The 26,268-nt window shown below is 59.4% G+C and overlaps 2 protein-coding genes across 7 annotated transcripts in view; both read left to right on the plus strand.

Moving 5' to 3' along the window:
* RRP1 (ribosomal RNA processing 1) overlaps positions 1-5,116 on the plus strand; it is a 5,783-nt gene extending 667 nt beyond the window's left edge. The window contains exons 2-13 of one of the 3 annotated variants that reach the window (XM_060198794.1): positions 1,447-1,529; positions 2,335-2,392; positions 2,561-2,646; positions 2,896-2,957; positions 3,072-3,201; positions 3,311-3,375; positions 3,482-3,606; positions 3,820-3,905; positions 4,004-4,101; positions 4,216-4,235; positions 4,539-4,655; positions 4,778-5,116. In XM_060198794.1, coding sequence (XP_060054777.1) covers positions 1,447-1,529; positions 2,335-2,392; positions 2,561-2,646; positions 2,896-2,957; positions 3,072-3,201; positions 3,311-3,375; positions 3,482-3,606; positions 3,820-3,905; positions 4,004-4,101; positions 4,216-4,235; positions 4,539-4,655; positions 4,778-4,932 — 1,085 coding nt within the window. In that variant the 3' untranslated portion in view covers positions 4,933-5,116. The remainder of the gene's footprint in view (positions 1-1,446; positions 1,530-2,334; positions 2,393-2,560; positions 2,647-2,895; positions 2,958-3,071; positions 3,202-3,310; positions 3,376-3,481; positions 3,607-3,819; positions 3,906-4,003; positions 4,102-4,215; positions 4,236-4,538; positions 4,656-4,777) is intronic. The other 2 variants (XM_060198795.1, XM_060198796.1) reach the window with 2 other exon arrangements.
* A 7,227-nt stretch (positions 5,117-12,343) lies between these two features.
* AGPAT3 (1-acylglycerol-3-phosphate O-acyltransferase 3) overlaps positions 12,344-26,268 on the plus strand; it is a 47,647-nt gene continuing 33,722 nt past the window's right edge. Inside the window, exon 1 of one of the 4 annotated variants that reach the window (XM_060198772.1) lies at positions 12,344-12,480. The gene's annotated coding sequence lies outside the window, so the exon portion shown is untranslated. Of the gene's footprint in view, positions 12,481-24,971; positions 25,252-25,537; positions 25,706-26,268 lie in introns of those variants that run through there. The other 3 variants (XM_060198776.1, XM_060198775.1, XM_060198774.1) reach the window with 3 other exon arrangements.

Below are 26,268 nucleotides of genomic sequence, written 5' to 3' on the forward strand. Positions count from 1 at the left end.
GGGGAGGCCGGGGGGGGCAGCGCGGGGGAGGGGGGAGGCCGGGGGGCAGCGCGGGGGAGGGGGGAGGCCGGGGGGCAGCGCGGTGGGCAGCGCCGGGGGGGACCGTGCCGGGGGGGGGGGGGGTGGCAGCGCGGCGACCCTGTGAGCGCGGCTGGGGCGGGACCGTGCCGGGCGGGGCCAGGTGCTGCGTCCGGGGCTACGGCAGCAAGTCGTCGTTGCTGCTGCGGCTGCTGCTCCTTCCTCCTCCTCGTTATTGTTATTATCATTATTATTATTATTATTACTTTTCCCCAGAGCCCTGCTGAGCTCTGGCTGACGGTGGTGCCGGGGATGGAACCGGGGGCCCCAGAGCCTGGGGCAGGGGGGTCTGTGTGCAGAACCCCGCGCTGCGTTCCAGCCTTCTTTTCTCGTCATTATTGTTACTACTATCATCATTATTTACTCTGTGCCCTGCTCAGCTCTGGCTGACGGTGGAGCTGGAGATGGGACCCGGGGCCCCAGAGCCTCGGGCAGGAGAGTCTGTGTGCAGCACCACTGCGCTTTCTACCCAGCCTTCTCCTCCTCTTCGTTATTATTATTGTTACTATCGCTATTATTTCCCCAGAGCCTCGGGCAGGAGCCTTTGCAGACCCCTGTGCTGTGTCCCCGCCTTCTCTCTCCTCCTCCTCTTCTTTATCGTTACCGCTGTTACTGTTATTCCTCCTCAGAGTCTTCGCAGACCCTGTGCTGTGTCCCCGCCCTCTCTTTCCTCCTCCTCTTTCTTTATCGTTACCCGCTGTTAATATTATTCCTCCCTCAGAGTCTTCGCAGGCCTCTGTGCTGTGTCCCGGCCTTCTCTTTCCTCCTCTTCATCAACACCATCGTCGTCATCGTCATTAGTACTGTTATTTCTTCAGAGCCTTCGCAGGCCCCTGTGCCCGTCCCAGTGGGGGAGAGCGGTTCACAGGGCCGCGGCTGACTCGGCTGCCGACTCTCCTCACCTCACCTCACCTCACAGTGGCTGTGCCTGCAGGCCTCGCACCCGGGCTTGGGGCCTTCTCCGTCGCCCCGCCCGGGTCCTTTGCCTTGACGTCTCTCCTTCTTGAGGTTCTGCTCGCCACCAAGAGAGCGGAGAGGGGGAGGCAGACCACCGGCACATGTGCTGCCAGGCGTGGACTGAGCCCCAGGCGTGAGGGGCAGCGGCGTCCCCCCTGCGTCTTCCCGCCCGCTCCCCGCCCAGCCCCCCAGAGCGTTGCTGCGCTCCTGGGGTTTGTGGGTGGAACTCGGGGTGCTTGGCACCTCGGACACGAGAGGGGACGGGGAGAACCGACGGGCGTCCCCGGACCCCTGCCCCCCCCCCCCGGCCGCAGGAGCACGGAGTGCGCTGCATGGTGGCACCCGAGGGCCCTGGAGTCGGGTGGGGTGGCGTGGGGGGGTGGCACGGCTGACGTCTCCGCTTCCCTGCAGGCGGCTTCACCCACGAGGAGCTGCTGAAGGTGTGGAAGGGGCTGTTTTACTGCATGTGGATGCAGGACAAGCCGCTGCTGCAGGTGTGCGGGATGGGGGGCGGGCACCGGGGGTCCCCTGGCTGCAGTTGAAGCCGCTGCTGCAGGGGTGCGGGGTGGGGGGCATGGTGGGTCGGCCAGGCTCTCCTGGCGCTGCGGGGTGGGAGCCTTAGGCGATGCCTTAGAGCTTGCTGGCTCTCTCAGCCCCCACCCTGCGGGCACCCGCTGGGCTGTACGCGCCCCTCGCTGCCGCCGCCGCCGCCGCCGCCACGGACACCGGAGTGTCTCGCGATGTCTGCAGACAGGGTGACGGGCCGCTGCTATGGGTGTCAGACTGTGGCGTGACCCGAGTGCTTGCTCTCAGGCCCGGTTACTTAGCGGAGAGACGGAAACCGAGAAGCGGGGAGAGGGCCCGGGTGGTGGCGCGCTTAGTTGAGCGCACGCGTCGCCGAGCGCAAGGACCCAGGTTCAAGCCCCTGGTCCCCACCTGCGGGGAGAAATCTCGAGAGTGGTGAAGCAGGGCTGCAGGGGCCTCTCTCTTCCTTTTCCTTTCTCCACTTTCAGTCTGTTTCTACCCAGTGATAAAGGTGCCTGCGAAGTAGGGCGGGAGACAGGCGCCGTGCAGCTCCCCTGCAGGGAGGGACTTGTTTTCTTTGCCACCGGGGTTATTGCCGGGGCTCGGCCCTGCCACTGTGAACCCACCACTCCCGGCCCCGGTTTTTAAGTTTTTATTTGCTAGGACAGAGAAGTTGGGACGGGCAGGGAGACAGAGACAGAGAGACCTGTAGCCACTCTGCGCGCGGCCACGTGCGCCCGGGGCCAGGTCTCAGCAGCGTCTGTCCCCACGCAGGAGGACCTGGGGAGGACCATCGCCCGGCTCGTCCACGCCTTCCAGACCAACGAGGCCCGTGAGTCCCTGCCTCCCGTCCGCCCCGACTGTCTGCCCCGTGTCCTGGCTGACTCCCCCCATCTGCCCCCCGTCCTGGCTGACTCCCCTCCACACCGTCTGCCCCGTGTCCTGGCTGAGCCCCCTTCCCGTCTACCCCCCGTCCTGGCTGACCCCCGTGTCCCCACAGAGCTCCTGTTCCTGCAGACCTTCTGGCAGACGCTGAGCCGCGAGTGGACCGGCCTCGACCGGCTGCGTCTGGACAAGTTCTACTCGGTGCGGCCGGGGAGGGGGAGGTGGGGGACTCCCGGGAACGGGCTCCGTGGCGGGGCGGGGGTCCTCTCCGGATTGTCCCCAGGGCCCAGGCCAGGACGGTCAGCTGGCGGCAGAGCCCGGGGTCCCAGGGTGCTTCCTGCACGGCCTGTCCCCTCTGATCCACGTGGGAGGGGGCGGGGTGGCCCCAGGCCCGGCTGTCCCTCTGGGGCCCTGGGAGGGCTGTGCCCAGCGACCCTCTTTGCCCTTCAGCTCATGCGTCTGGTCCTGCGCGAATCCCTGAGGACGCTGCAGATGCGGGGCTGGGAGGAGAGGTGGGTGCCGGGGACCCAGGTGGGGTAGGGTGCTGCCTACGGGGCTGGGGGAGAGGAGGTCGCTGGGGACCCGGGGTAGTGACAGTGCAGCGACACGCCTATTCCCCCCCCCAGACACGTGGAGCAGCATCTGGAACTGCTAACCACCGAGCTCCTACATCCTGACAGCCCGGCCCCCAAAGGTGTCCAGAGCCACTTCCTGGAGATCTTCCTCCAGGAGCTGTCCAGAGTGGGCGCCAAGGAGGTGGGCTGGGCTCTGCGGCCCAGGCGGGTGGTGAATTGAGTGGCGAACTGGGTGGCGGTCCCATCCCTTCCCCGTGCTGTTCAGCCTGACCGCCTCCCGCCTCCCGCAGCTCACGGCCCAGCAGAACCTCAGGCTCATCCAGCCCTTCTTGGAGATCGCGGCCCGGACCAGGGAGTGGGTGCTGGGGGAGGCGGGGGCGGGTTGGCGGTGGGCTGGGGCTGCGGCAGAATGGGGGGTGGCGGGGGCGGCAGGCCTCCCTGAGCCCCACCTGCACCCACAGCCGGGTGGTTCTGCACGGAGTCACGGGTGGCATCTTGGAGGCCGTGGTGGAGCAGGCGCCCCTGGCCATCGAGGACCTCATGCGGGAGCTAGACACGCAGGATGGGGAGGCCAGAGGTGAAAAGTGTTGGGGCCCGTGGCCTGGGTCCAGGGGCATCTCCATGCCGACCGTCCCGTGAGCCCCGGGTAGCCTCCCACCTGCCCCGTCTCTGCTCTCCTGCTTCTGGGCCCTGCCTGTCGCCCCCCTTCCCTTCTCACCTGTGGCTGGGACCCTCAGCCCTTGGTCGAGCCCCTGACCTGCAGAATGCGGGGCTCAGATCTCTGGGTCCTGTGTTGCAGCCGCTGAGGAGGAGGAAGAGTCTGAGGAGGAGGAAGAGGAAGAGTTTGAGGAGGATTCTGAGGAGGAGACGGGTCCAGTGCTGCAGGTGTGTCCTGGCTGGTGGGGGTGTGTGTGGGGGGGGACACAGCCCTGGGGAGATGGGTGCCCTGCTCTGGGCTGTGCTGACCCCAGCCCCCCTCACAGTTCGACTACGAGGCCCTGGCGGGCAGACTGTTTGAGGCGGCCAGCCAGCAGGACACGCCGTCCCAGAACCGGAAACGTCTCTACAAAGTGGTCAGGAAGTGAGCAGCCCCTGACTGGTGGCCCCGATCTCGGGCCCAGCGGTGTCCTGCCTGGGGGGTGGCGGGGACGGGGTGGGTTGAGGCGACTTGGGTGACGTCTGTCTCTCCTCCCAGGCTGCAGCAGCTGGCGGAAGGTGAGTCCCGGCGGAGGAGGGCTCGGTGCAGTGGGTGGGGCCTGAGAACCTGCATTCCCAGGCCTTTTCCCGCCTGCCAAGGGCTGGTGTCACGCAGCCCTGAGGGGTGTGTTGGGGGGCTGGAGCGTCCCTGGAACTGAAGTTGTCCTCTGCAAGGAGTGGGTGTGGCAGAGGTCCGTGACCCCACGAGTTTGGAACCGGGGTGTGGGGAGAGGCCCAAGCCCCAGCTTCAGGGTTTGGGGTCTGTGGGGTGGGCGTGTAGAGTGGACGCACAGCCGCAGCCCGAGCCCACCTGCCCCTCAGGCCTCTTCCCCGAGGACGAGCTCCCAGATAAAGTCTGCCGCCGACTGCAGGCGGGGCGGCGTGAGAGGAAGGCTGGGAGGAAGAGGAGACGCGCCAAGGCCCGGCCCGGGCGCACAGGTGGGGGGGCCCTGCTCCCTGACCCCAGGCCCCACGTTCAGCTCCTGCTGCCAGCTCAGACCGCCCTCTCCTGGCTGCTGCCCGTGCACCCGGCAGGGCCCCTCACCCGCTTCCTGTTGCAGGGGGAGGCGAGGAGCACGCAGGCCCAGCAGCCCCCCGAGAGCGGCGGAGCCGAGCGGCAAGAGGAGCCCGGGGGCGGCGGGGGCCCGGAGCACAGGGCCCGGAGCCGGAGCGGAAGAAACGGCGAGGTTCACGAGGCCGGGGGCGGCCGGCGTGACGGTGGTCTGCAGGGACGGGCTGCGGGACAGACCGTGGGCTGTGACTCGGGTTCCAGGGCCCCTGACCTCAGGATGAGGGGCCTGGGTCCCCAGGGCTGGGTGGGCGGGCGAGAGGCTGGGCCGCGGGGCCCGTGTCTTGGCGTTGCCTGGGGGCCAGCGGACATTAAAGTTGCCCTTCCGAGACCAGCGCCCCGTCCTGTCCTTCCTCCCCCAGCAGCATGGGGACCTGAGGGGCTGTGCCCCTCCACCCCCAGGAGCCTCCCGTTCGGTGCTGGTGTCCACGTGGGCGCTGTCCGCAGCTGTCCGTGCCAGTGTCTCCGGGCAGGGTGTGCGGGGCTCCCTGTCTGCACTTCCCACGCTCCGGGAGCAGGAGGAGGGCCCGGTGGAGTGCGTGCTGGGGAAGGGGCAGGTGTGGACAGGGCCCGGGATGGTGTGGGCACCCCCTTGCAGGCCCCAGCTCAGCGTCTGCAAAGTGGGCATGGGAGGGGACGGGTGATGCCCTCGGACTGGCTGACGGCTCCATTCAGATAAACGGGAGACAGGGCAGCGGCCCCATGCCCTGGCCTGGCCTGTGTGCTGGGGGCTCGAACCCAGGCCACGCTCAGGACCGGGCGAGACGGGCATCCTGCCCCTGATCTGTCCCTGGTCGAGTCTTGTGAAGCTTTACCCCCCAGGAAGGGCCCAAAGCGAGGGGCGCCGACCACTCTGCCATCCCTACACCGGGTTCTGTCCCCAGGGCCCAAGGGGCTGCAGCTCTGGGAGCCGTGGTGACCCAGGCTCATGCCTATGCCCTGCGCCTATTCCCAGCCCGCCGGGGGCGAGGCCGTCCCCCCGTCAGACAGACCCTCCAGCTGCCCGCCGAGGCCCCAGACCCCGCAGCCACCCTCTGGCCTCGGGACACCGCTGCTTTTCCTCAGCACCTCGGGCGGGAGTCTCCGAGGCCCCGCTGCTCGCACCTGCGCCAGGATGTGCAGGAGGGGACTATCCCCACGGGCAGGTCCTGGGTGGTGCTGGGCGTCTGCAGGAGCCCCGTGTGCTGGGTCTGGGGCGCCGGCAGGTGGCTGTCTTGCCCCTCCAGGCTGGCCGGGAGCCTCAGGAGAGGCGCGGTAGTGAGGCCTTGTGGGACACCGGTAGAGCACATACCTTACTGGACTCGGGTCCCCCTGCCAAGCCGCCTTCCTGTCACAAGCCGAACGTACAGGTGGGTGGGCAGGTGTCGGCGCACCTGGCCAGGTGCACCTTACGGTCTGCAGTGATGTGGGTTCCAGGCCCGGCCCCACCTGCACGGAGAAGTCTGCAGAGCAGGAGTGCCGGGTCTCTCGCTCCCATCCCCCCTTTCTCCCAGTTTCTCAGTCACGGGTGTGAGATGGAGTCTTGGTGTGTTTTTGATTTGCATTTCTCTATAGCCAGACTGGGGCGTTTCAGTGTGTGCCTGGACCATGTGTGTCTTTAGAACACTGTCTACTGTCTTCTGCCAGTAGACGAGCTCTTTTTAGCAACCCCTGTTTACTATAGAAATGATCCCAGGAAATATAGTCTTAGCAACCCCTGTTTACTGTCCTCCCTCCCCCAACGCCCCCCGTTTGAGGGGCAGAAGACACATCCCAGCCCTGGGGCGGAGGCAGGTGTGCAGAGGCAGGCGTGAGCCTTCCTGTACTGGCTGGGGCACTTCTCTCACGCTCTGGCCTAAATGTTCTCGGGCCAGGACACTGTCCGGGAGCTGCTCCCTGACTCCTGGGACCGGGGCAGAAGCCAGTGCTCACTCTGCCCCTCCCTCGGGGCATGGCTCACGCTGGGGCTGCCCCGTCGGGGTGGGTGGCAGTGAGAGCTGCTACCTGAGGCACAGACAGGCAGACTCTCCCCAGGAAGACCACCGTTCATAGAGCGTCTCAGCTGCTTCTGAGGATGGCCTGTGCCAGGTCACTCTCTTTGGGCAGGTGGCTCAGCCCAGGGAGGTATGCTGGGGGCCGGGCCTGGAGCCGCATGGACCCTGACTCCTGTGCTGGCACTCCCGTGTGGTGCCGGCTTTGCACCCGGGGCCTCATCTGTCTGGGCGACCTGGCCTCGCTCGCCACCTGCAGGGGAAGCTTCCTGAGCAGCAAAGCTGGTCTGCAGTGTCTCCCTTCTCAATTTTTCTCTGTCCTGTCAAATGAAACTAGAATGAAAGAAAAAAGGGTGGGGTAGATAGCATACTGGTTATGCAAAGAGACTGTATCTGGGGATCAGAAGTCCCAGGTTCAATCCCCCGCACTGCCGTAAGCCAGAACTGCTGATCAGTGGTTAAAAAAATAAAATATTCTTGGGTCGGGCGCTAGTGCAGTGGGTTAAGCGCACGTGGCACGAAGCACAAGGACCAGTGTAAGGATCCCGGCTCGAGTCCCCGGCTCCCCACCTGCAGGGGGAGTCGCTTCACAGGCAGTGAAGCAGGTCTGCAGGTGTCTCTCTTTCTCTCCCCCTCTCTGTCTTCCCCTCATCTCTCTATTTCTCTCTGTCCTGTCCAACAACGAATGACAGTAACAATAATAACCACAACAAGGCTACAATAACAAGGCCAACAAAAGGGAAAAAATGGCCTCCAGGAGCAGTGGATTCATGGTGCAGGCACTGAGCCCCAGCAATAACCCTGAAGGCAAAAAAAGAAAAAGTTCTCTTATAAAAAAAGAAAACAGCTACCGGGAGTGGTGGATTCGAAGTTCTGGCACTGGGCCCCAGATCAAATGCTTGTGGCAAAAAAAACGTCGCTGCGCACGGTGCTCCCATGTGTCGACTGGGGCTGCTGAACCCAGACCCTTGTCACCAGGGCCCTGCTCAGCTCTGGCTGATGGTGGTGCTGGGGACTGAACCTGGGGCTTTGGAGCCTCAGCCACTAGGTCTCTATAACCATTGTGCTTTCTGTCCTCACCACCCAGATCCATGTTCGTGGGGACACCGGGCGGCCCTTGCCCTTCCTCCTCCTCTTCTGCCACTAGTGTTGGCTTGGCTTGGGGTCACTGCTGCTCCTGGTGTCACTTTAAAATACAAGGTGAGATGGGGTGGGGGGAGCAAGGAGAGACACCTGCAGCCCTACGTCACCACTTTGAAGCTTTCCCCCTGCGTGCGGGGACTGGGGGCTTGAACCCAGGTCCTTGTGCCCTGTAACGTGTCCAACCAGGTGTGTGTGCTATTGCGTGGCCCTAAACCCTTCCTTTCTTTTTTTTGCCTCCAGGGCTATTGCTGGGGCTCGGTGCCTGCACTACACATCCACTGCTCCTGGAGACCATCTTTTTCCCTTTTGTTGCCCTTGTTGTTTTTTTATTGTTGTAATTGTTGTTGTTGTTGGACAGGACAGAGAGAAATGGAGAGAGGAGGGGAAGACAGAGAGGGGGAGAGAAAGACAGACACCTGCAGACCTGCTTCACCGCCTGGGAAGCGACTCCCCTGCAGGTGGGGAGCGGGAGGTTCAAACCAGGATCCTTCTGCGGGTCCTTGTGCCACGTGTAATTTACTTTGTACATGCTTATTCTTGTAATAATACATGTCATCGATTAATCACTTGTTTTCCCCAGAGCCCTGCTCAGCTCTGGCTGATGGTGCTGGGGACTGAACCTGGGGCCTGGGAGCCTCAGGCAGGAGGGCATCTTGCAGGCCCTGTGCCGTCTCCCCGCCGTTATTATCATTTCAGTTGAGTTGTATTTGCTGCTCTGACTTCAGTGGGGCTTGGTGCCTCACCATTCCTGGCGGACTTCTTCCCTCACAGGTGAGACAGAGAGAGACGGGAGAGCTTGAACTTGGTACTTGCACACGGTGAGCGTGTGCTCTGCTGGGTGACCTCCCCACTGCTTTTTCTTCTTTTTCTTTTTTCAGATAAAGAGAGGGTCTGGGTGGGCGCTCCTGGGTAAGCATGTTACCATGTGCAAGGACCCGGGTCTGACACCCACTCCCAGCCACAAGGGAGAAAAGCAAGGCTGCCGGTGTTTCTCTTTCTCTCTCGCTACCTTCCCTTCCCTCCAGTTCCTCTCTGTCCCATTAATACTGCTACTACCTGTTTAAGAAGCGGCAGAAAGAGAAAGGAACCCCAGCGCTGAAGTTTCATTTGGTGTGATGGGAGGCTGGACTTGAACCCGGACCACACATGCTCCAAGTGAGATAGGGTGCCAGCCCGACATCTTTTCCAGCTAGGACGGTGTGTGCACACAACTAACCCTCCCCCTCAGCTAGGACGGCGTGTGCACACAACCCTCCCCCTCAGCCAGGACGGCGTGTGCACACAACTAACCCTCCCCCTCAGCCAGGACGGCGTGTGCACACAACCCTTCCCCCCCACTCCTGGGCTTGTCCTAGAAATTCTCTGGGCTGGTGTTCACAGGTGGCTTTCAGTGCAGCCCATGTAGATGGGGTCCGTGGCCGTGAGTGTGGCACTGCCAGGTGGGGGGGGGGGCTGGCTCCTGACCCGCCTCCTGCTGGGCTCCAGGACTTTGGTGACACGTGGTGGCCAGGCCACTTGGAGGCCACGTGAATGCCTCACACCCCAGCCCACCCCACCTGCCTTTCAAAAAAAAAAAAAATCTTTTTTTTTTTTTTTGGGGGGGGGGAGAGTCTGGCGGTAGCGCAGTGGGTTAAGTGCAGGGACCGGCATAAGGATCCTGGTTCGAGCCCCCGGCTCCCCACCTGCAGGGGAGTCGCTTCACAGGCAGTGAAGCAGGTCTGCAGGTGTCTGTTTTTCCCTCTCTCTGTCTTCCCCTCCTCTCTCCATTTCTCTCTGTCCTATCCAACAACGACGACATTAATGACAACAATAAAAAAACAAGGATAACCAAAGGGAAAATAAATAAAATTTTAAAAAACAATTTTTTTATTATTATTTGACGGGACAGCTAGAAATTGAGGGAGTCAGGCGGTAGTGCAGCGGGTTAAGCACACGTGGTGCAAAGCGCAAGGACGGGCCTAAGGATCCCGGTTCGAGCCCCCGGCTCCCCACCTGCAGGGGCGTCGTTTCCCAAGCGGTGAAGCAGGTCTGCAGGTGTCTGCCTTTCTCTCCTCTGTGTCTTCCCCTCCTCTCTCCATTTCTCTCTGTCCTGTCCAACAACGACGACATTAGTAACAAGAACAATAATAACTACAACAATAAAACAACGAGCAACCAAAGGGGAAAATATATATATATATATGAGCTTGAGAGGGAGTGGTCTGGGAGGCGGTTCAGTGGATGAAGTTCTGGCCTCCCCAGCTTGAGGGGCTGAGCTGGATCCCCGGCTGCACATGGACCGGAGTGCTGCCTGGTTCTTCTGCCCCCTCTTCCCTCAGTATATAGACACAGATACACATGGAATGAGAGGGAGGGGGAGACGGAGAGACACCTGCAGCCCTGCTTCACCACACGTGAAGCTTTCCCCCTGCAGGTGGGGCCCGGGGGCTGAAACCCAGGTCCCTGAGCACCGTGATGTGTGGGCTCAGCCAGGGCGTCTCAGTTTTCTGCAAGGCACCCTCTCCTGGCCCAGGCCCTCCCCCGTCTTTCTTTTCCTCCTGTAATCTTTCACGCGTGATGAATAGTGGGGCACAGAGCCGTAAGCTGGCAATATCCAGTTCCCCACCACGCCCACAGCCACAGCTGTGTGTGTCCACCCTCCCGCCAAGGTTCACACGGTCTGGAGACTGTTTACTCTTTGTTTTCAGCCCATGGGCATCGTGTGTCCAGACCCCACACGTGAGCAAGACCATCTGCTAGGCGTCTTTCCTCTCTCTGCTTATTTCGCTAAGTGTCCTCACCTCCAGTTCCATCCATCTTGCCTCAAAGGACACAGTATCTTTTTCTACCTGGAGGGTTATTGTTGGGGCTTGGCGCCTGCCTGCACAGAAAGAATCCACTGCTCCTGGAGGCCGTCTTTTCCCCCATAGTTGTTATTTTGTTGTTGTTGCTGGATAGCACGGAGAGAAGAGAGGAAATGGAGAGAGGAGGGGAAGACGGGGAGAGAAAGACAGACACCTGCAGACCTGCTTCACCGCCTGTGAAGCGACTCCCCTGCAGGTGGGGAGCCGGGGAGGGGGGGCTCGAGCCTGGGTCCTTGTGCTGGTCCTTGCGCTTTGTGCCACGTGCACTTAACCCGGCCCTCAATATCATCTTGATGGCAGAGTAGTATTCCATGGACTATATATCCCTACCTTCTTTAATCAGCCCTCTGTGGACGGGCATTAGGCTGCTGCGAATGACGCAGCCGTGAACATGGGTGCGTGTCCTGGAATCGCTGTCTTTTGGGTAAATGCCCAGCCCACCTGCCTGCCTTCTCTGGAGTGTGAGGGCCAGGTGCTGAGTGTTGACTGACCGCGGCCCTAGAAGAATTACAGGTTTAAGATGAAGCGCTGCAGGTGGTCACAGCACCTGGCTTTTGAGCTCATGTGGGGTGAGGCTTCTGCCCGGTCAGGGGCAGCCAGGGGCCCCCAGCTACAATGTCACCCCGTGTCCTTGTGGAGTCAACAAGCTCAGGCGGGCACCCCTCCTGCAGGTCACCCCGAGCTGGGCAGAAGGTGGGGAGTCGGGGTTCAGCCTCCTACCCCCTGCCCGCTCGCCCGTATCCTGAACCTTCCTCTGCGTCCCAAGTCTAATCGCCTGGCCGGGGTCAGCCCTGCACTGGCCTGGCCCCCAGTGGCGCCCCATGCCCCCTTCCGCCTTGGGACCCTGGACACATGCCCACGGTGCCTCCCGCACCCCATCACCCTCACCTGGCACCTCACAAGGCAGGGTGTCCCGGGGAATCCTGTATGCCCACTCCACCTGCCCTGCACAGTCCCCCAGCCTGCCCTGTCCCCATGTCCCTGTCCTGTGTCCCTGTCCCATCCTCCCATTTCCCTGTCCTGTTTCCCTGTTCCCTGAGTCTCCTGTTCCCTGAGTCTCCTGTCCCCTATACCCCCCATGATCCCGTCCCCTGTCCCCCGTGTCCCTGTCCCCTGTCCCCCGTGTCCCTGTCCCCTGCCCCCCCGTGTCCCTGTCCTGTCCCCCCGTGCCCCTGTCCCCTGTCTCCCCGTGTCCCTGTCCTCCCGTGTCCCTGTCCCCTGTCTCCCCGTGTCCCTGTCTCCCCGTGTCCCTGTCCCCCGTGTCCCCTGTCCCCCATGTCCCTGTCCCGCACCCGTGTCCCGGTCCTGTGTCCTGGCCTGTCTCTGGACTCCAAGTTAACCAAAATGTCCCTGCCCCCATCACTTTGCATCCCTGTGGACCTCTCACCTCTGGATCCCCACCCTGAGTCCCTGTCTCTCCGCCTTGTGTTGTCCTGCAGCCCTGCCCACACTGTCTGGTTCTGTGAGGCCCCTCATCCCTGTCCCCAGGTCCCTGTCTCTTCCCAGCCCTCGCTGTCCCCATCCCCACCCTCTGCCCCCCTCCCCGTGTCCCCCTCCCCCGTCCTTCCCCTTGGTCCCCCCGCCCCTCCCCCGCCCCCTCCCCGCGTCCCCGCGGCGGAACTCGGGCGCGCACAGGAAGTGGCGGCGGGCGGGGGCCGGGGCCCAGAGCTCAGGCCCGACTGGGGGCCGCCGGGCCCAGCCGGACAGCGGCCGGGACGGGACTCGAGGCCGACTCGCAGGTGAGCGGGGCCGGGCCGCGTGGGGACCCGGGATTCCGCGTGGGGACCCCGGCCCGGCCCCTCCCCCGCGGCCGTTGCGGGGGGGGGGGCACGGCGGGGAGGGGGAGGGGGCCGCCCCCCGCGCTTCTCCTCTCCCCTTCCCTCCCCTCCCCTCCCCTCCCCTCCTCCCCCGCGACCCCCGACCCGCGCGGCCGCCCCTGCTTTCGGGGCGCGGACACCCGGGGCCCTCGCTGCGGCCCAGGCTGCGCTACTTTGGGGCTCAGCCCGCAGGGGTGCGGGGCGCGGGGTGCAGGGGCGCGGGCGCGGGGGCAGCCAGGCCTGGGCCGCGCAGCTCGGGTTCCCTTTGGTCTGGGGACCAGCGGCCGCCGGGAACTGCCGGCGACATGGTCAGGTGACAGCCGGGCACGTGGGGCCCCGGGCAGCCGAGCCCCCCATGGCCTTGCCCCTGAGCCCCCACCATGTTCCCTGAGCCCCCACCATGGCCTGCCCCGAGCCCCCCATGGCCTTGCCCCCGAGCCCCCACCATGTTCCCTGAGCCCCCCACCATGGCCTGCCCTGAGCTCCCACCATGGCCTGCCCTGAGTCCCCCACCATGTTCCCTGAGCCCCCCACCATGGCCTGCCCTGAGCCCCCACCATGTTCCCTGAGCCCCCCACCATGGCCTTCCCTGAGCCCCCCACCATGGCCTGCCCTGAGCCCCCCACTATGTTCCCGAGCCCCACCATGGCCTGCCCTGAGCCCCCACCATGTTCCCGAGCCCCCCACCATGGCCTGCCCTGAGCCCCCCACTATGTTCCCGAGCCCCCACCATGGCCTGCCCTGAGCCCCCCACCTCCATGGTCTTGCTCCCGAGGGGCTGCTGTGGCGCGGGGTGGCCATGAGCTCTGTAACTTTGCTGAAGTTGAGGCCCGGCCTGCCCGGCCAGGTGAGCTGGTGGGAGCAGGATGGGGAGCTGCTGCGCGAGGCCGGCCTGGGCCCTGCGTCTGTCCCCTGCAGTCTCGGTGCCCCCTCCCTCGTGCCCCCACTGCCTTGTCTGGCCTGGGGGTTGGGGTCCCTTGCGCTCTGAACCCCACTCCAGTGTCCGCTGCTGCCCCCCGTGAGGGGCCTCCCGGCATCTCCACTCGGCCTGCCCCTTGCTGTGGCCTCAGGCTTCAGGGCTCCGGCACTGCCCGCGGTGGCTCTGGTGGGCGCTGCCATCCCTGGGCTGCCACGTGGCCCCTGGCAGGTGAGCGGGGAGGGGCAGGGCACCTGTGTGACTGGGCTGGAGGTCGTGCTGTGTCCCCCAGACATCCACCAGGTGGTCGTCCGTCTGTCTGTCTTCACTTCTGCTTCCTGTTAGTGGGGGCTGGGGGCGATGCCTTGGTGGGGAGCCCTCTCAGGAAGCACAGTTCTGTCCCCCTCCAAGGTCAGGCAACAAATCCCTGAGCAGAACTTTAAGATCCATGAGGCCCACCTCCCAGTGAACTCTGCACGTGTGTTTTGTTTTTTTGAGAAAGGGACAGAGAAGGGCGTATAGTGACAGTGACAGAGACACCAACCCCAGGTGGCGCACCTGGTTTGAGCGCACACAGGACTCAGGTTTGAGTCCCCGGCCCCCACCTGCAGGGGGAAAGCTTTGTGAGTGCTGGAGCAGGGTTGCAGGGGTCTCTCTGTCTCTCTCCCTCTCTGTCTTGCCCTCCTCCCTCAATTTCTCTCTGTCCTTATCCAATAATAAATAAATAAATACAAATTAAGGAAATATTACAGAGACCTCCAGCCCCGAAGCTTTCTCCAACGAAGTGAGAGTCAGCCTCAAACACGGGTTTGAGCAATGTCCAGGGGAGCTATTTCGCCAGCCCTGAAGTCCGCTCGCTTTTATCTGGGGTCAGATCTGAGCCCAGGGGAGTGGTAACTAGGCACAGAGAGCTGGGTACTAGCAGCAGCGGTGGGGGGGAGGGGAGGGCCCTGTAGGGTGTCCCCCCTCTCCCCGCTGTTTGTCCTTGTCACAGTTGGAACTTCTGTGGGTGTCATGATGCCTCTTGCCTGGCCCTGCTCAGCCTGGCCGGGCTCTGCCCGCTGTGCCCGTGAACAGTCACTGGTCTGCTCGGTGCCTGCGGGCATGGACCACAGCGGGCCTCGCCACCCCACCCCAGCTGAGAAGTCTGTGTCCCGGCGTCTGTGAAGGAGCTTGGGGGGTGGGTAACGGGGAGCTGGTGGCCTAGAGCTCATAAGGCTCAGTCGGGTGACCTTGGTGGGAAGGTGGCCCCCACTGGCCAGCCCGTCTGTCCGGGGTCTGGACATTTCGTGTTCAGTTCAGCCCAGGGGCAGAAACACAGGTCCCCGGGGAGGTGACTGGTGAGTTTGGCCGCCTGGCGGGGCCGCTCGGTGCCACAAAGACTGCAGACTGGAGCCAGGCCGGGGGGGGGGGGGTAGGTGCCAGCAGCGACTGGCCTGTCCCCAGGCAACATGGTCAATGTGGGTCAGGCGATTCCGATCTGAAACAGGTGGGGCGGGGAGCAGGAACACCACCGGCCAGGGACTCCTCGGGGCTGGGCTGTGCTCCCCAGACTCTGGGCCCCGGGGTGGAGGGGTCCTCCCCTCACTGACGTGGAATCTGTAGGGGTACTCGGTGACGTTCAGTGCCCCTGACCCTGGGTGAAGTGGTCCCAAACCGGGAGACTGAGGCACAGTTCTGCCGATCGCGGGCTGGGGCTCAGGCCCAAGGGCCCCAGGACAGCCTGGCGCCGCTGGGCCAAGTACTGTGGGCTCTTCATGGGGGTGGGGGTGGGGTGCACCTGCAGGCTGGGTAGAGCCTGGCCTGGGCGGGGGCAGCTGGACACGGGCTTGTGTGACCCACCAGCGGGAGAGGAATCTGCAGGATCCCGGGCGTCTTGCTGGAGGGCCGAGGGTAGCCGTCCCACATTTTTGTTTCCTTTTGTTTTTGCCTCCAGGGTTGTCACTGCTGGCTTCTGGCACTATGAATCCACCGCTCCTGGGTTTTTTTTTAGTTGGATAGGGCAGAGAAACTAATAGAAGATGGGGAGATAAAGAGGGAGGGGGGGTGAGAGGCACCTGCAGGCCTGCTTCACTGCTCTTGAAGTGTCCACACTGCAGGTGGAGACTGGGGTCTCGAACCTGGATCTCAAAGGGCTCTAGGTAGTATATATTCTTTTTTAAAAAGATTTTTATCTATTAATGAGAAAGATCGGAGGACAGAGAGAAAGAACCAGGCATCACTGGTACATGTGCTGCCGGGGATTGAACATGGGACCTCATGCTTTAAAGTCTGATGCTTTATCCACTGCGCCGCCTCCCAGACCACAGTATATTCATTTTAATGATGTTAATTCTTCCAACCCATGAACAGGGAATATCTTTCCACTTCTTTGTGTCTTTTTCAATTTTCTTGAGTAGTGACTCATAATTTTCAGTACACAAGTCTTTCACTTCTTTGGTTAGGTTTACTCCTAGATATTTTATTGTTCTTGTTGCTATAGTACAAGGAATTGACTTCTGGATTTCAACTTCTTGTAACTTAGTGTTTGCATAGAGGAATGCCACTGACTTTTGTATGTTAATTTTGTAGCCTGACACCTTACTGTATTGCCTGATGATTTCCAAAAGCTTCCTGCTGGATTCTTTAGGTTTTTCTGTGTATACTATCATGTCATCTGCAAATAGGGAGAGTTTGACTTCTTCTCTTCCAATCTGTATCCCTTTAGTTCCTGATTGCTATAAACTTCCAACACTATGTTGAATGGTAGTGGTGACAGTGGGCAGCCCTGTCTAGTTCCTGATCTGAGGGGAAATGCTTCCAGTTTTCACCACTGAGTGTGATGTTGGCTGTAGGTTGCTATATGTGGACTCCACTATTCCCATTTTTGGTAGTGTTTTGATCATAAAGTAGTGTACTGTTGAGTTTCCATATTTTGGGACTTTGCTAATTTTTTGTTTGTTGTTAAGAGTTAATTTTTTAAAAAAATATTTATTTATTCCCTTTTGTTGCCCTTGTTTTATTGTTGTAGTTATTATTGTTGTAGTTATTGCTGTCGTTGTTGTTGGATAGGACAGAGAAATGGAGAGAGGAGGGGAAGACAGAGAGGGGGAGAGAAAGACAGACCCCTGCAGACCTGCTTCACCGCCTGGGAAGCGACTCCCCTGCAGGTGGGGAGCCGGGGGCTCGAACCGGGATCCTTACGCCGGTCCTCGCGCTTGGTGCCACGTGCGCTTAACCTGCTGTGCCTCCGCCCAACTCCCTTAAGAGTTCATTTAATTCCACTGTGGTCTGAGAAGATGATTGGGAGTTTTCAGTGCTCTTGAATTGGCTGATGCTGTCTTTGTGGCCTAACATATGGTCTGTCCTTGAGAATGACCCACGTGGACTTGAGTAAAATGTGTATTCCAGTTTCTTGGGGTGAGTGACTCTGAAAATGTCCAGTAGTTCTAGTTTATCTATCTCCTCATTTAACTCCCTCATGTCTTTATTGATTCTCTGCCTGGATGGTCTGTCAGGTTGGGAGAGTGGGGTGTTGAAGTCCCCTGCTCTGACTGTGTCGCTGTTACTATGTTGCTGTCGCTCTTTCAGTAGACGTCTGATGTATTTAGATGGCCCTCATTGGGCGCACAGATGATGATAATCACAAAGTCCTCTTGATTGACTGGTCTTCTGAGCATTAAGTGATGTCCATCCTTATATATTTTTATTTCATTTATTTATTAAGATTTTAAAATAATTTTTATTTATAAAAAGGAGACATTGACAAAACCATAGGATAAGAGGGGTACAACGTCACACAATTCCCACCACCAGAACTCCGTATCCCATCCCCTCCCCTGACAGCTTTTCTATTCTTTTTTTTTTAAAAGGAGTCTTTTTTTTAATATTTATTTTATTTATTTATTCCTTTTGTTGCCCTTGTTGTTTTATTGTTGTAGTTATTATTGTTGTCGTCGTTGTTGGATAGGACAGAGGGAAATGGAGAGAGGAGGGGAAGACAGAGAGGGGGAGAGAAAGACAGACACCTGCAGACCTGCTTCACCGCCTGGGAAGCAACTCCCCTGCAGGTGGGGAGCCGGGGTTCGAACCGGGATCCTTATGCCGGTCCTTGTGCTTTGCGCCACCTGCGCTTAACCTGCTGCACTACAGCCCGACTCCCCGGCTTTCCTATTCTTTACCCCTCTCGGAGTATGGACCCAGGGTCATTGTGGGGTGCAGAAGGTGGAAGGTCTGGCTTCTGTAATTGTTTCCCTGCTGAACATGGGTGTTAACAGGTGGATCCATACTCCCAGCCTGCCTCTCTTTCCCTAGTGGGGCAGGGCTCTGGGACACATTGGTGGGGTTGTCTGTCCAGGGAAGTCTAGTTGGTGTCATGGTAGCATCTGGAACCTGGTGGCTGAAAAAGAGTTAAGATATAAAGCCAAGGGCGGAGGGTAGATAGCACAATGGTTATGCAAACAGACTCTCTTGCCTGAGGCTCTAAAGTCCCAGGTTCAATCCCCCGCACCACCATAAGCTAGAGCTGAACTGTGCTCTGGTTAAAAAATTAAAAAAAAAAAAAAAAGATATAAAGCCAAACAAACTGTTGACTAATCATGCACCTAAAGGCTGGAATACTGCAGATGAAGAGTTAGGGGCGTCCTCCATTTTGTAGATAGCTAGTAGGCATATTTTAGTTATATTCCAAAGGACCCTTGGTTATACTAGTTTTTTTTTTTCCCCCCTGAGCCTGACATCTGATATGCAGGTGGATCCAAGTTATTGTCTGGGGAGATGATGTCATGGCTGCAAAAAGGGCCAGAAAGCTGGATCAGGGAAGAGAGTAGCTCCCAAATATGGGAAAGGGGTATATATATTGTTGACTGTAAAACCCCATCGATTTGATGTGATCTGGGGCCCATAATCAGCTTAGGAGCCTGTGTGACCGCTGCATCCCTGTAGATCTGAGCTCACAGTCTGTGGTCATGAGTAGGAACGTTCCAAGCTGCCCCAATATCAGGACCCATCTTCCTCAGGTGGAACATAGAGCATGTTGTCCAACCTCCCTTCAGAGGATGGAACATTCTCAACTGTTGTTGATCCAAGTTGAGAGCAAGGTCCTCTGGGGGCCCACAAAGGAGTCTCTTGTTTTGTTCCTGATAGAGATGATGGGTAACAATGGAGAGAGGGATTGATTCGAGGTCTAGGCCTGTCTTGTCTGTGTGGGAATCTCAGGACTCCCTGAATAGGGCCCCAGCTCTTTTTTTTAATTCTCACCCCCCAAAAAAATAAAATAAAATTCTCCCCCCCTTTTTGTTACCCTTGTTTTATTATTATTGTTTTTGATGTTGTTGGATAGGACAGAGAGAAATGGAGAGAGGAGGGGAAGACACAGAGGGGAGAGAAAGACAGACACCTGCAGACCTGCTTCACTGCTTGTGAAGCGACTCCCCTGCAGGTGGGGAGCCGGGGGCTCGAACCGGGATCCTTATGCCGGTCCTTGCGCTTTGTGCCACCTGCGCTTAACCCGCTGCTCTACCACCCGACTCCCAGAAATTTTTCGTTGTTTTTTTTTATTTTTTTATTTTTTAATATTTATTTATTTTCCCTTTTTGTTGCCCTTGTTTTTTCATAATTTTTCATTTTTTATGTTCTGTAGAATGTTTTCTTCCCTTCCATCTCTTTCTTCTTCTGGTAATTCAATTATGTGTATATTATTATTATTATTATTGTTATTATTATTATTATTTATTACCAGAGCACTGCTCAGCTCTGGCTTATGGTGGTGCAGGGGATTGAACCTGGGACTTCAGAGCCTCAGGCAGGAGAGTCTCTTTGCATCACCATGATGCTGTCTCCCCCTGCCCGCCTATATTATTTCTTTTGAAGTCACCCCATGTGTCTCTGTTGTTGTTTTCAGTATCAATGTCTTTTTGAGAGCTCTTACTTCTTGCTTTGTTTCCTCTAATTCATCCTGGGTCTTTACTAGTTCTGTTTTCTGCCTCATTTACTCTGTTCTCCATCCTTTCAGCTGTTTCCTGTAGCTCAGATATTTTGTTACCTTATTCCGATACTGTGTTAACTTGTTCTTAGGAGCTAGCTGTGCTCTTAGCTCAGCTGTTTGAGCTCTCAGCTCTCTAATCACTTCTATCGGGAGCCTCATTCGCCGTTTCCCCATAGCTGGTGATCTTACTTTCAAACTCTTTCTTCACTACTGTGACTGATGACTTGATCACTGTTTGGATTTTGTCCTCAAAACCCACTGAGGGGGGGGGGGGTTAGCTGGGCCTTCCTCCTGGCTCATTTCTCCTATGTTTCTTCTCCTTTTTCCAATATTTATTCATTTATTCCCTTTTGTTACCCTTTTATTATTGTAGTTACTATTGTTGTTGTTGTCGTTATTGGACAGGACAGAGAGAAATGGAGAGAGGAGGGGAAGACAGAGAGGGGGAGAGAAAGACAGACACCTGCAGACCTGCTTCACCGCCTGGGAAGCGACTCCCCTGCAGGTGGGGAGCCGGGGTTCGAACTGGGATCCTCCCGCCGGTCCTTGCGCTTTGCGCCACGTGCGCTTCACCCGCTGCGCCGCCGCCCGGCCCCTGTGTTTCTTCTTGGTGTAGCCACTGCATATGCTGTGTTATGAGGTCCCTCTCTCAGCACTATTCGGTCCACTACTCACAGCTGCCTGGACTGACTTGTGTCTAAGTACAGTACTTAGAGAGTTCACAGTTGTGGAAACTAACAGTTGTTTCAATGTTGTCTTAATCCCTGAGGTGAAGCACATGGCTGTTAAACCCTCTTATGTTCTTTATCTCCCCTGGGGGCTGTGGGAGCCTGGGGGCTTTTTAATTTTATTTTTTGCCTCCAGGGTTATTGCTGGGCTCAGTGTCGGCACTATGAATCCGCTGCTCCTGGAGGCTGTTTTTTTCCCTTTTTTTTTTTTCTCTTTTTTTCCTTTTCTTTCTTTCTTTCTTTATTCCCTTTTGTTGCCCTTGTTGTTTTATTGTTGTAGTTATTATTATTGTTGTTGTCGTTGTTGGATAGGACAGAGAGAAATGGAGAGAGGAGGGGAAGACAGAGGGGGAGAGACAGACAGACACCTGCAGACCTGCTTCACCGCCTGGGAAGCGACTCCCCTGCAGGTGGGGAGCCGGGGGCTCGAACCGGGATCCTTACGCCCGTCCCTGCCCTTGGCGCCACGTGCGCTTAACCCGCTGCGCCACTGCCCGGCTCCCAAGACTTTCTTTTCTTTCTTATTTTCTTTTTAAAATTATTTATTTATTGGATAGAGATGGCTAGAAATTGAGAGGGAGGGGGAGATAGGGAGGGAGAGAGACAGACAGACACCTGCAACCCTGCTCCACCCCTCGTGAAGCTTCCCTCCCTGCAGGTGGGCACCAGGGGCTTGAACCCGGGTCCCTGCATGTTATAAAGTGTGCGCTCAAACAGGTGCCACCTGGCCCCCTTTTCTTTCTGCCTTTCTCCCCCTTAAAGATTATGTATGTTAATGAGAGAGAGAGAGACAGAGAAGCAGAGCCTCCCTCTGGCACATGTGATGCTGGGGACTGAACTCGGGACTCTTCGCCGCGTCCCGTCCCGTCCCGTCCCGTCCAGTCCCCAGCGCTCACCTCCCTTCCCCTCACTGTTCTCAAGTTCCATCTGGAAGTGAGACTATTGGGTGCTGGTCTTCCTCCTTCTGGTTTGAACTCCGGACCTCAAGCACCGAAGAGAGGGCTTCAAGATGGAAGTTCCGGGGAAGCTGCTGAGTGGCGCCGTGGGTCCCCATGCCTGCGCTGCCCGTCCCTTCGCCCCCTCGGTGGTGCGTCTAGTGCTGAGTTACAGCCACGCTCGTTACTGTCACGGGGAGGGAGAGCAGGCCCACGGCAGAGTGTGGAGCTGGGGACCGAACCTGCGGCCTCCAGGATCTCGGGCTGCAGGCTGGGCTCTCGCAGGCAGGGCTTCCCCCTGGGCTTGGCCTTCAGGGCTTTGGCTGTGGAGGCGGCGTCCTGCCAAGACTTGGTTCTCCCGGCGCCCTGCTGAGCTCTGGCTGATGGTGGAGCTGGGGATTGAACCCAGGGTCTCAGAGCCTCAGGCAGGAGAGCCTGTCTGCAGACCCCTGTGCCGTTATTATTTCACTTCATGTGCTTTTCAGAGCTGGGGCCTTACTCACACACAGTGTGTCTTGGTCCAGAGCAGGACAGAGAGGAAGACATCACAGCACTGAGCTTCTCTTGGCATCTAGCTCTTGCCACATGCTGCTGGGGCTCCCACCTGGGCCTTGCTCAGGGAGTTACAGAGGTTGCCAGAAGTCGGGACCTCGGCCGGGCGTGGGGGCAGAGGAGCACAGCCACCCTGCACAGCACCCAGGGAGCCCATGGAGGGTGGGCAGGGCTGTGGGGTGTCTCCTCTCTCAGCACCCTGCACAGCACCCAGGGAGCCCATGGAGGGTGGGCAGGGCTGTGGGGTCTCTCCTCTCTCAGCACCCTGCACAGCACCCAGGGAGCCCATGGAGGGTGGGCAGGGCTGTGGGGTCTCTCCTCTCTCAGCACCCTGCACAGCACCCAGGGAGCCCATGGAGGGTGGGCAGGGCTGTGGGGTCTCTCCTCTCTCAGCACCCTGCACAGCACCCAGGGAGCCCATGGAGGGTGGGCAGGGCTGTGGGGTCTCTCCTCTCTCAGCACCCTGCACAGCACCCAGGGAGCCCATGGAGGGTGGGCAGGGCTGTGGGGTGTCTCCTCTCTCAGCACCCTGCACAGCACCCAGGGAGCCCATGGAGGGTGGGCAGGGCTGTGGGGTCTCTCCTCTCTCAGCACCCTGCACAGCACCCAGGGAGCCCATGGAGGGTGGGCAGGGCTGTGGGGTCTCTCCTCTCTCAGCACCCTGCACAGCACCCAGGGAGCCCATGGAGGGTGGGCAGGGCTGTGGGGTCTCTCCTCTCTCAGCACCCTGCACAGCACCCAGGGAGCCCATGGAGGGTGGGCAGGGCTGTGGGGTGTCTCCTCTCTCAGCACCCTGCACAGCACCCAGGGAGCCCATGGAGGGTGGGCAGGGCTGTGGGGTCTCTCCTCTCTCAGCACCCTGCACAGCACCCAGGGAGCCCATGGAGGGTGGGCAGGGCTGTGGGGTGTCTCCTCTCTCAGCACCCTGCACAGCACCCAGGGAGCCCATGGAGGGTGGGCAGGGCTGTGGGCGTCTCCTCTCTCAGCACCCTGCACAGCACCCAGGGAGCCCATGGAGGGTGGGCAGGGCTGTGGGCGTCTCCTCTCTCAGCACCCTGCACAGCACCCAGGGAGCCCATGGAGGGTGGGCAGGGCTGTGGGGTGTCTCCTCTCTCAGCACCCTGCACAGCACCCAGGGAGCCCATGGAGGGTGGGCAGGGCTGTGGGGTCTCTCCTCTCTCAGCACCAGGCACAGCACCCAGGGAGCCCATGGAGGGTGGGCAGGGCTGTGGGGTCTCTCCTCTCTCAGCACCCTGCACAGCACCCAGGGAGCCCATGGAGGGTGGGCAGGGCTGTGGGCGTCTCCTCTCTCAGCACCCTGCACAGCACCCAGGGAGCCCATGGAGGGTGGGCAGGGCTGTGGGGTGTCTCCTCTCTCAGCACCCTGCACAGCACCCAGGGAGCCCATGGAGGGTGGGCAGGGCTGTGGGGTCTCCCCCCCAGAATAAGAAAGGGCTAGAGAGCCCCTCTGGAGCAGTGGAGTTGCACTGCGGGAGGCCTGGCGTCTGTTGGGGGCAGAGGTGGTGACAGTTGGCATCAATACCATTGCAGGCTTGTGCACAGAGCAGGGCCAAAGTTGCAGTGAAGGGTTAACAGAACTGTGCAGTGACAGCCTGGGGACACAGCATCGACCTGCCAAGTGGGGCAGCCCCGCCCGTCGGCAGCTGTGGGAGCGCAGGGAGCCTGGACTTGTCACCGTGGGCCTGTCACGGCTTGGTGACTGAGGGTACGGCACGTAGAGCTCCAGCCTTGCCGTCAGCGGACTCAGGGTTGGCCTGGTGCCATTGTGCAGGCTGTGGGTCTGCATGAGCGCTCTCTCTCTCTCTCTCTCTCTCTCTGTCTCCTCACTCTCTCTCCCTCTCTCCCCTCTCCTCTCTCTGTCTCCTCTCTCTCTCTCTGTCTCCTCTCTCTCTCTCTCTGTCTCCTCTCTCTCTGTCTCCTCTCTCTCTCTCTGTCTCCTCTCTCTCTCTCTGTCTCCTCTCTCTCTGTCCCCTCTCCTCTCTCTGTCTCCTCTCTCTCTCTCTGTCTCCTCTCTCTCTCTCTGTCTCCTCTCTCTCTCTCTGTCCCCTCTCTGTCTCCTCTCTCTCTCTCTGTCTCCTCTCTCTCTCTGTCTCCTCTCTCTCTCTGTCTCCTCTCTCTCTCTCTGTCTCCTCTCTCTCTCTGTCTCCTCTCTCTCTGTCTCCTCTCTCTCTCTCTGTCTCCTCTCTCTCTCTGTCTCCTCTCTCTCTGTCTCCTCTCTCTCTCTCTGTCTCCTCTCTCTCTCTGTCTCCTCTCTCTCTCTCTGTCTCCTCTCTCTCTCTGTCTCCTCTCTCTCTGTCTCCTCTCTCTCTCTGTCTCCTCTCTCTCTGTCTGTCTCCTCTCTCTCTCTGTCTCCTCTCTCTCTCTGTCTCCTCTCTCTCTCTCTGTCTCCTCTCTCTCTCTCTGTCTCCTCTCTCTCTGTCTCCTCTCTCTCTCTGTCTCCTCTCTCTCTCTGTCTCCTCTCTCTCTCTGTCTCCTCTCTCTCTCTCTCTCTGTTCTTCTGTCTCTAATCTCTCTTCTCTCCCTCCTCTTTCCCTCTCTCCTCTTTCTGTTTATCTTTTTAATATTTATTTATTTATTCATTCCCTTTTGTTGCCCTTGTAGTTATTATTGTTGTGTAATTATTGCTGTTGTTATTGATGTCGTTGTTGGATAGGACAGAGAGACATGGAGAGAGGAGGGGAAGACAGAGAGGGGGAGAGACAGACAGACACCTGCAGACCTGCTTCACCGCCTGGGAAGTGACTCCCCTGCAGGTGGGGAGCCGGGGGCTCGAACTGGGATCCTTGCATGGGTCCTTGTGCTTAGTACTATGTGTGCTTAACCCAGTGCAACGCCGCCGCCCCCTTCCCCCTCCCCACCCCTCCCCCTCCTCTCCCCTCCCCTCCCCCTCCCTCTCTCCTTCTCTTGGAAAGTACCCTGCTCACTCACTAGCCGGAGAGCCTGGCACTCACAGAGCGGCCACGTTTCCACCCAGCTTGCTGCACGGGCCACAGAGCGCCGGCTCCCAGTAGGGCAGGTTCTGCGTTGGAGACAGCACCCACCTTTCCGTGCTCGGGGACCTGGGTCCGAGCCCTGGGACCACAGGGAAGCTCCCTGGACACGGAGCGGTGCTGTTCATCTCTCCTCCGTCTCTCTCTGCGTGTTCCTGGTGGTGCGGGAAGAAACGGGCCCTTGCCAGGGACGGAGCCGCCTGGGTTGGGTGGGGAATCTGTGCACAGGCCCGAGGGCTCGGGGCCACGGGGCCACAGGGCGGGAGGAGAGAGGACCATAGGCCGGGTGACGTGTGACTGTCGGGACAGGACAGCCGTGGGCCACGGGGGCTGTGCGCAGGGACTCCGGAGCTGGTGGGCCCGGGCCGTGCCCTCGGGAGCAGGGAGGCAGCAGGGCCGGGGCACCCCTGCCCGAGGGTGGGGACACAGACCTGCCTTGGAGCTGCCGGTGCCTGCGGGGCCTCCAGTCAGCAGAGGGGCCAAAGGCCACCAGCCCCTGCTCTGGGGGACTCGGGGCCTCTGCCACACCTGGCCACCTGGGCGCCCCACCCGTCTACCCCCAGCTCTTCCCTCGGACCCGCCCTAGGTGAGTGGGGGCTGTTCCCAGACCCCCAAGCCGGCTCATGACCTTGAAGCACTGGGCAAGGTCGGTCCTGGGGAGCTGCCATGAAGGGTCTTAAAGGGCCAGGAGGCCGACGACTGCCCCACCCCATGTTGACGCTCAGCTCCCCCATCTGAGGGGTGAGAGGTCAGTGGGTGAGAGGGCGGGAGCAGCTGGGGAGGGGGCCCCAGCAGAGCCAGCCGAGGAGACTGGTGGCCACCTGGTGTCACCCCCTCCAGGCGGGAGTCCCACAGGGAAGCTTCCAGATGCCCGAGCAGAGCTGCCTGTCCACCCAGGGGCGAGGCCTGGCCTGGTCTGGGGGTTCCTCCTGCTGTCCTGCCCTGTTCTGCGCCTGCCCCTCCCCAGGCCTCCAGCCCGGCACAGACCCACTAGTTCTTAGACCTCGGACCAGCGACTGAAGGTCCTCATCTCCTAGCAGGTGCATAGGGGGCACCCAGGACTTGGTCACCCAGTCCCTGTCCTGCCCCTGTGTTTGGTGTCCCCTTAGCATGAAGTGCATTCTTTCTTTCTGTCTGTCTGTCTCTTTTTTCCTTCCTTCCTTCCTTCTTTCTTTTTTAATATTTATTTATTCCCTTTTGTTGCCCTTGTAGTTATTATTGTTGTGTAATTATTGCTGTTGTTATTGATGTCGTTGTTGGATAGGACAGAGAGAAATGGAGAGAGGAGGGGAAGACAGAGAGGGGGAGAGAAAGACAGACACCTGCAGACCTGCTTCACCGCCTGGGAAGCGACTCCCCTGCAGGTGGTGAGCCGGGGGCTCGAACTGGGATCCTTACGCCGGTCCTTGTGTTTTGCGCCACATGCGCTTAACCCGCTGTGTTACCGCCCGACCCCCTAATATATATATATATATGTATATATATATTTAATAAAGATTTTATCATTTTCCCTTTTGTTGCCCGTGTTGTTTTATTGTTGTAGTTATTATTGTTGTTGTTATTGATGTCGTCGTTGTTGGATAGGACAGAGAGAAATGGAGAG

This window comes from Erinaceus europaeus, chromosome 9 (assembly GCF_950295315.1).
Source record: "Erinaceus europaeus chromosome 9, mEriEur2.1, whole genome shotgun sequence".
Classification (NCBI taxonomy): Eukaryota; Metazoa; Chordata; class Mammalia; order Eulipotyphla; family Erinaceidae; genus Erinaceus; species Erinaceus europaeus.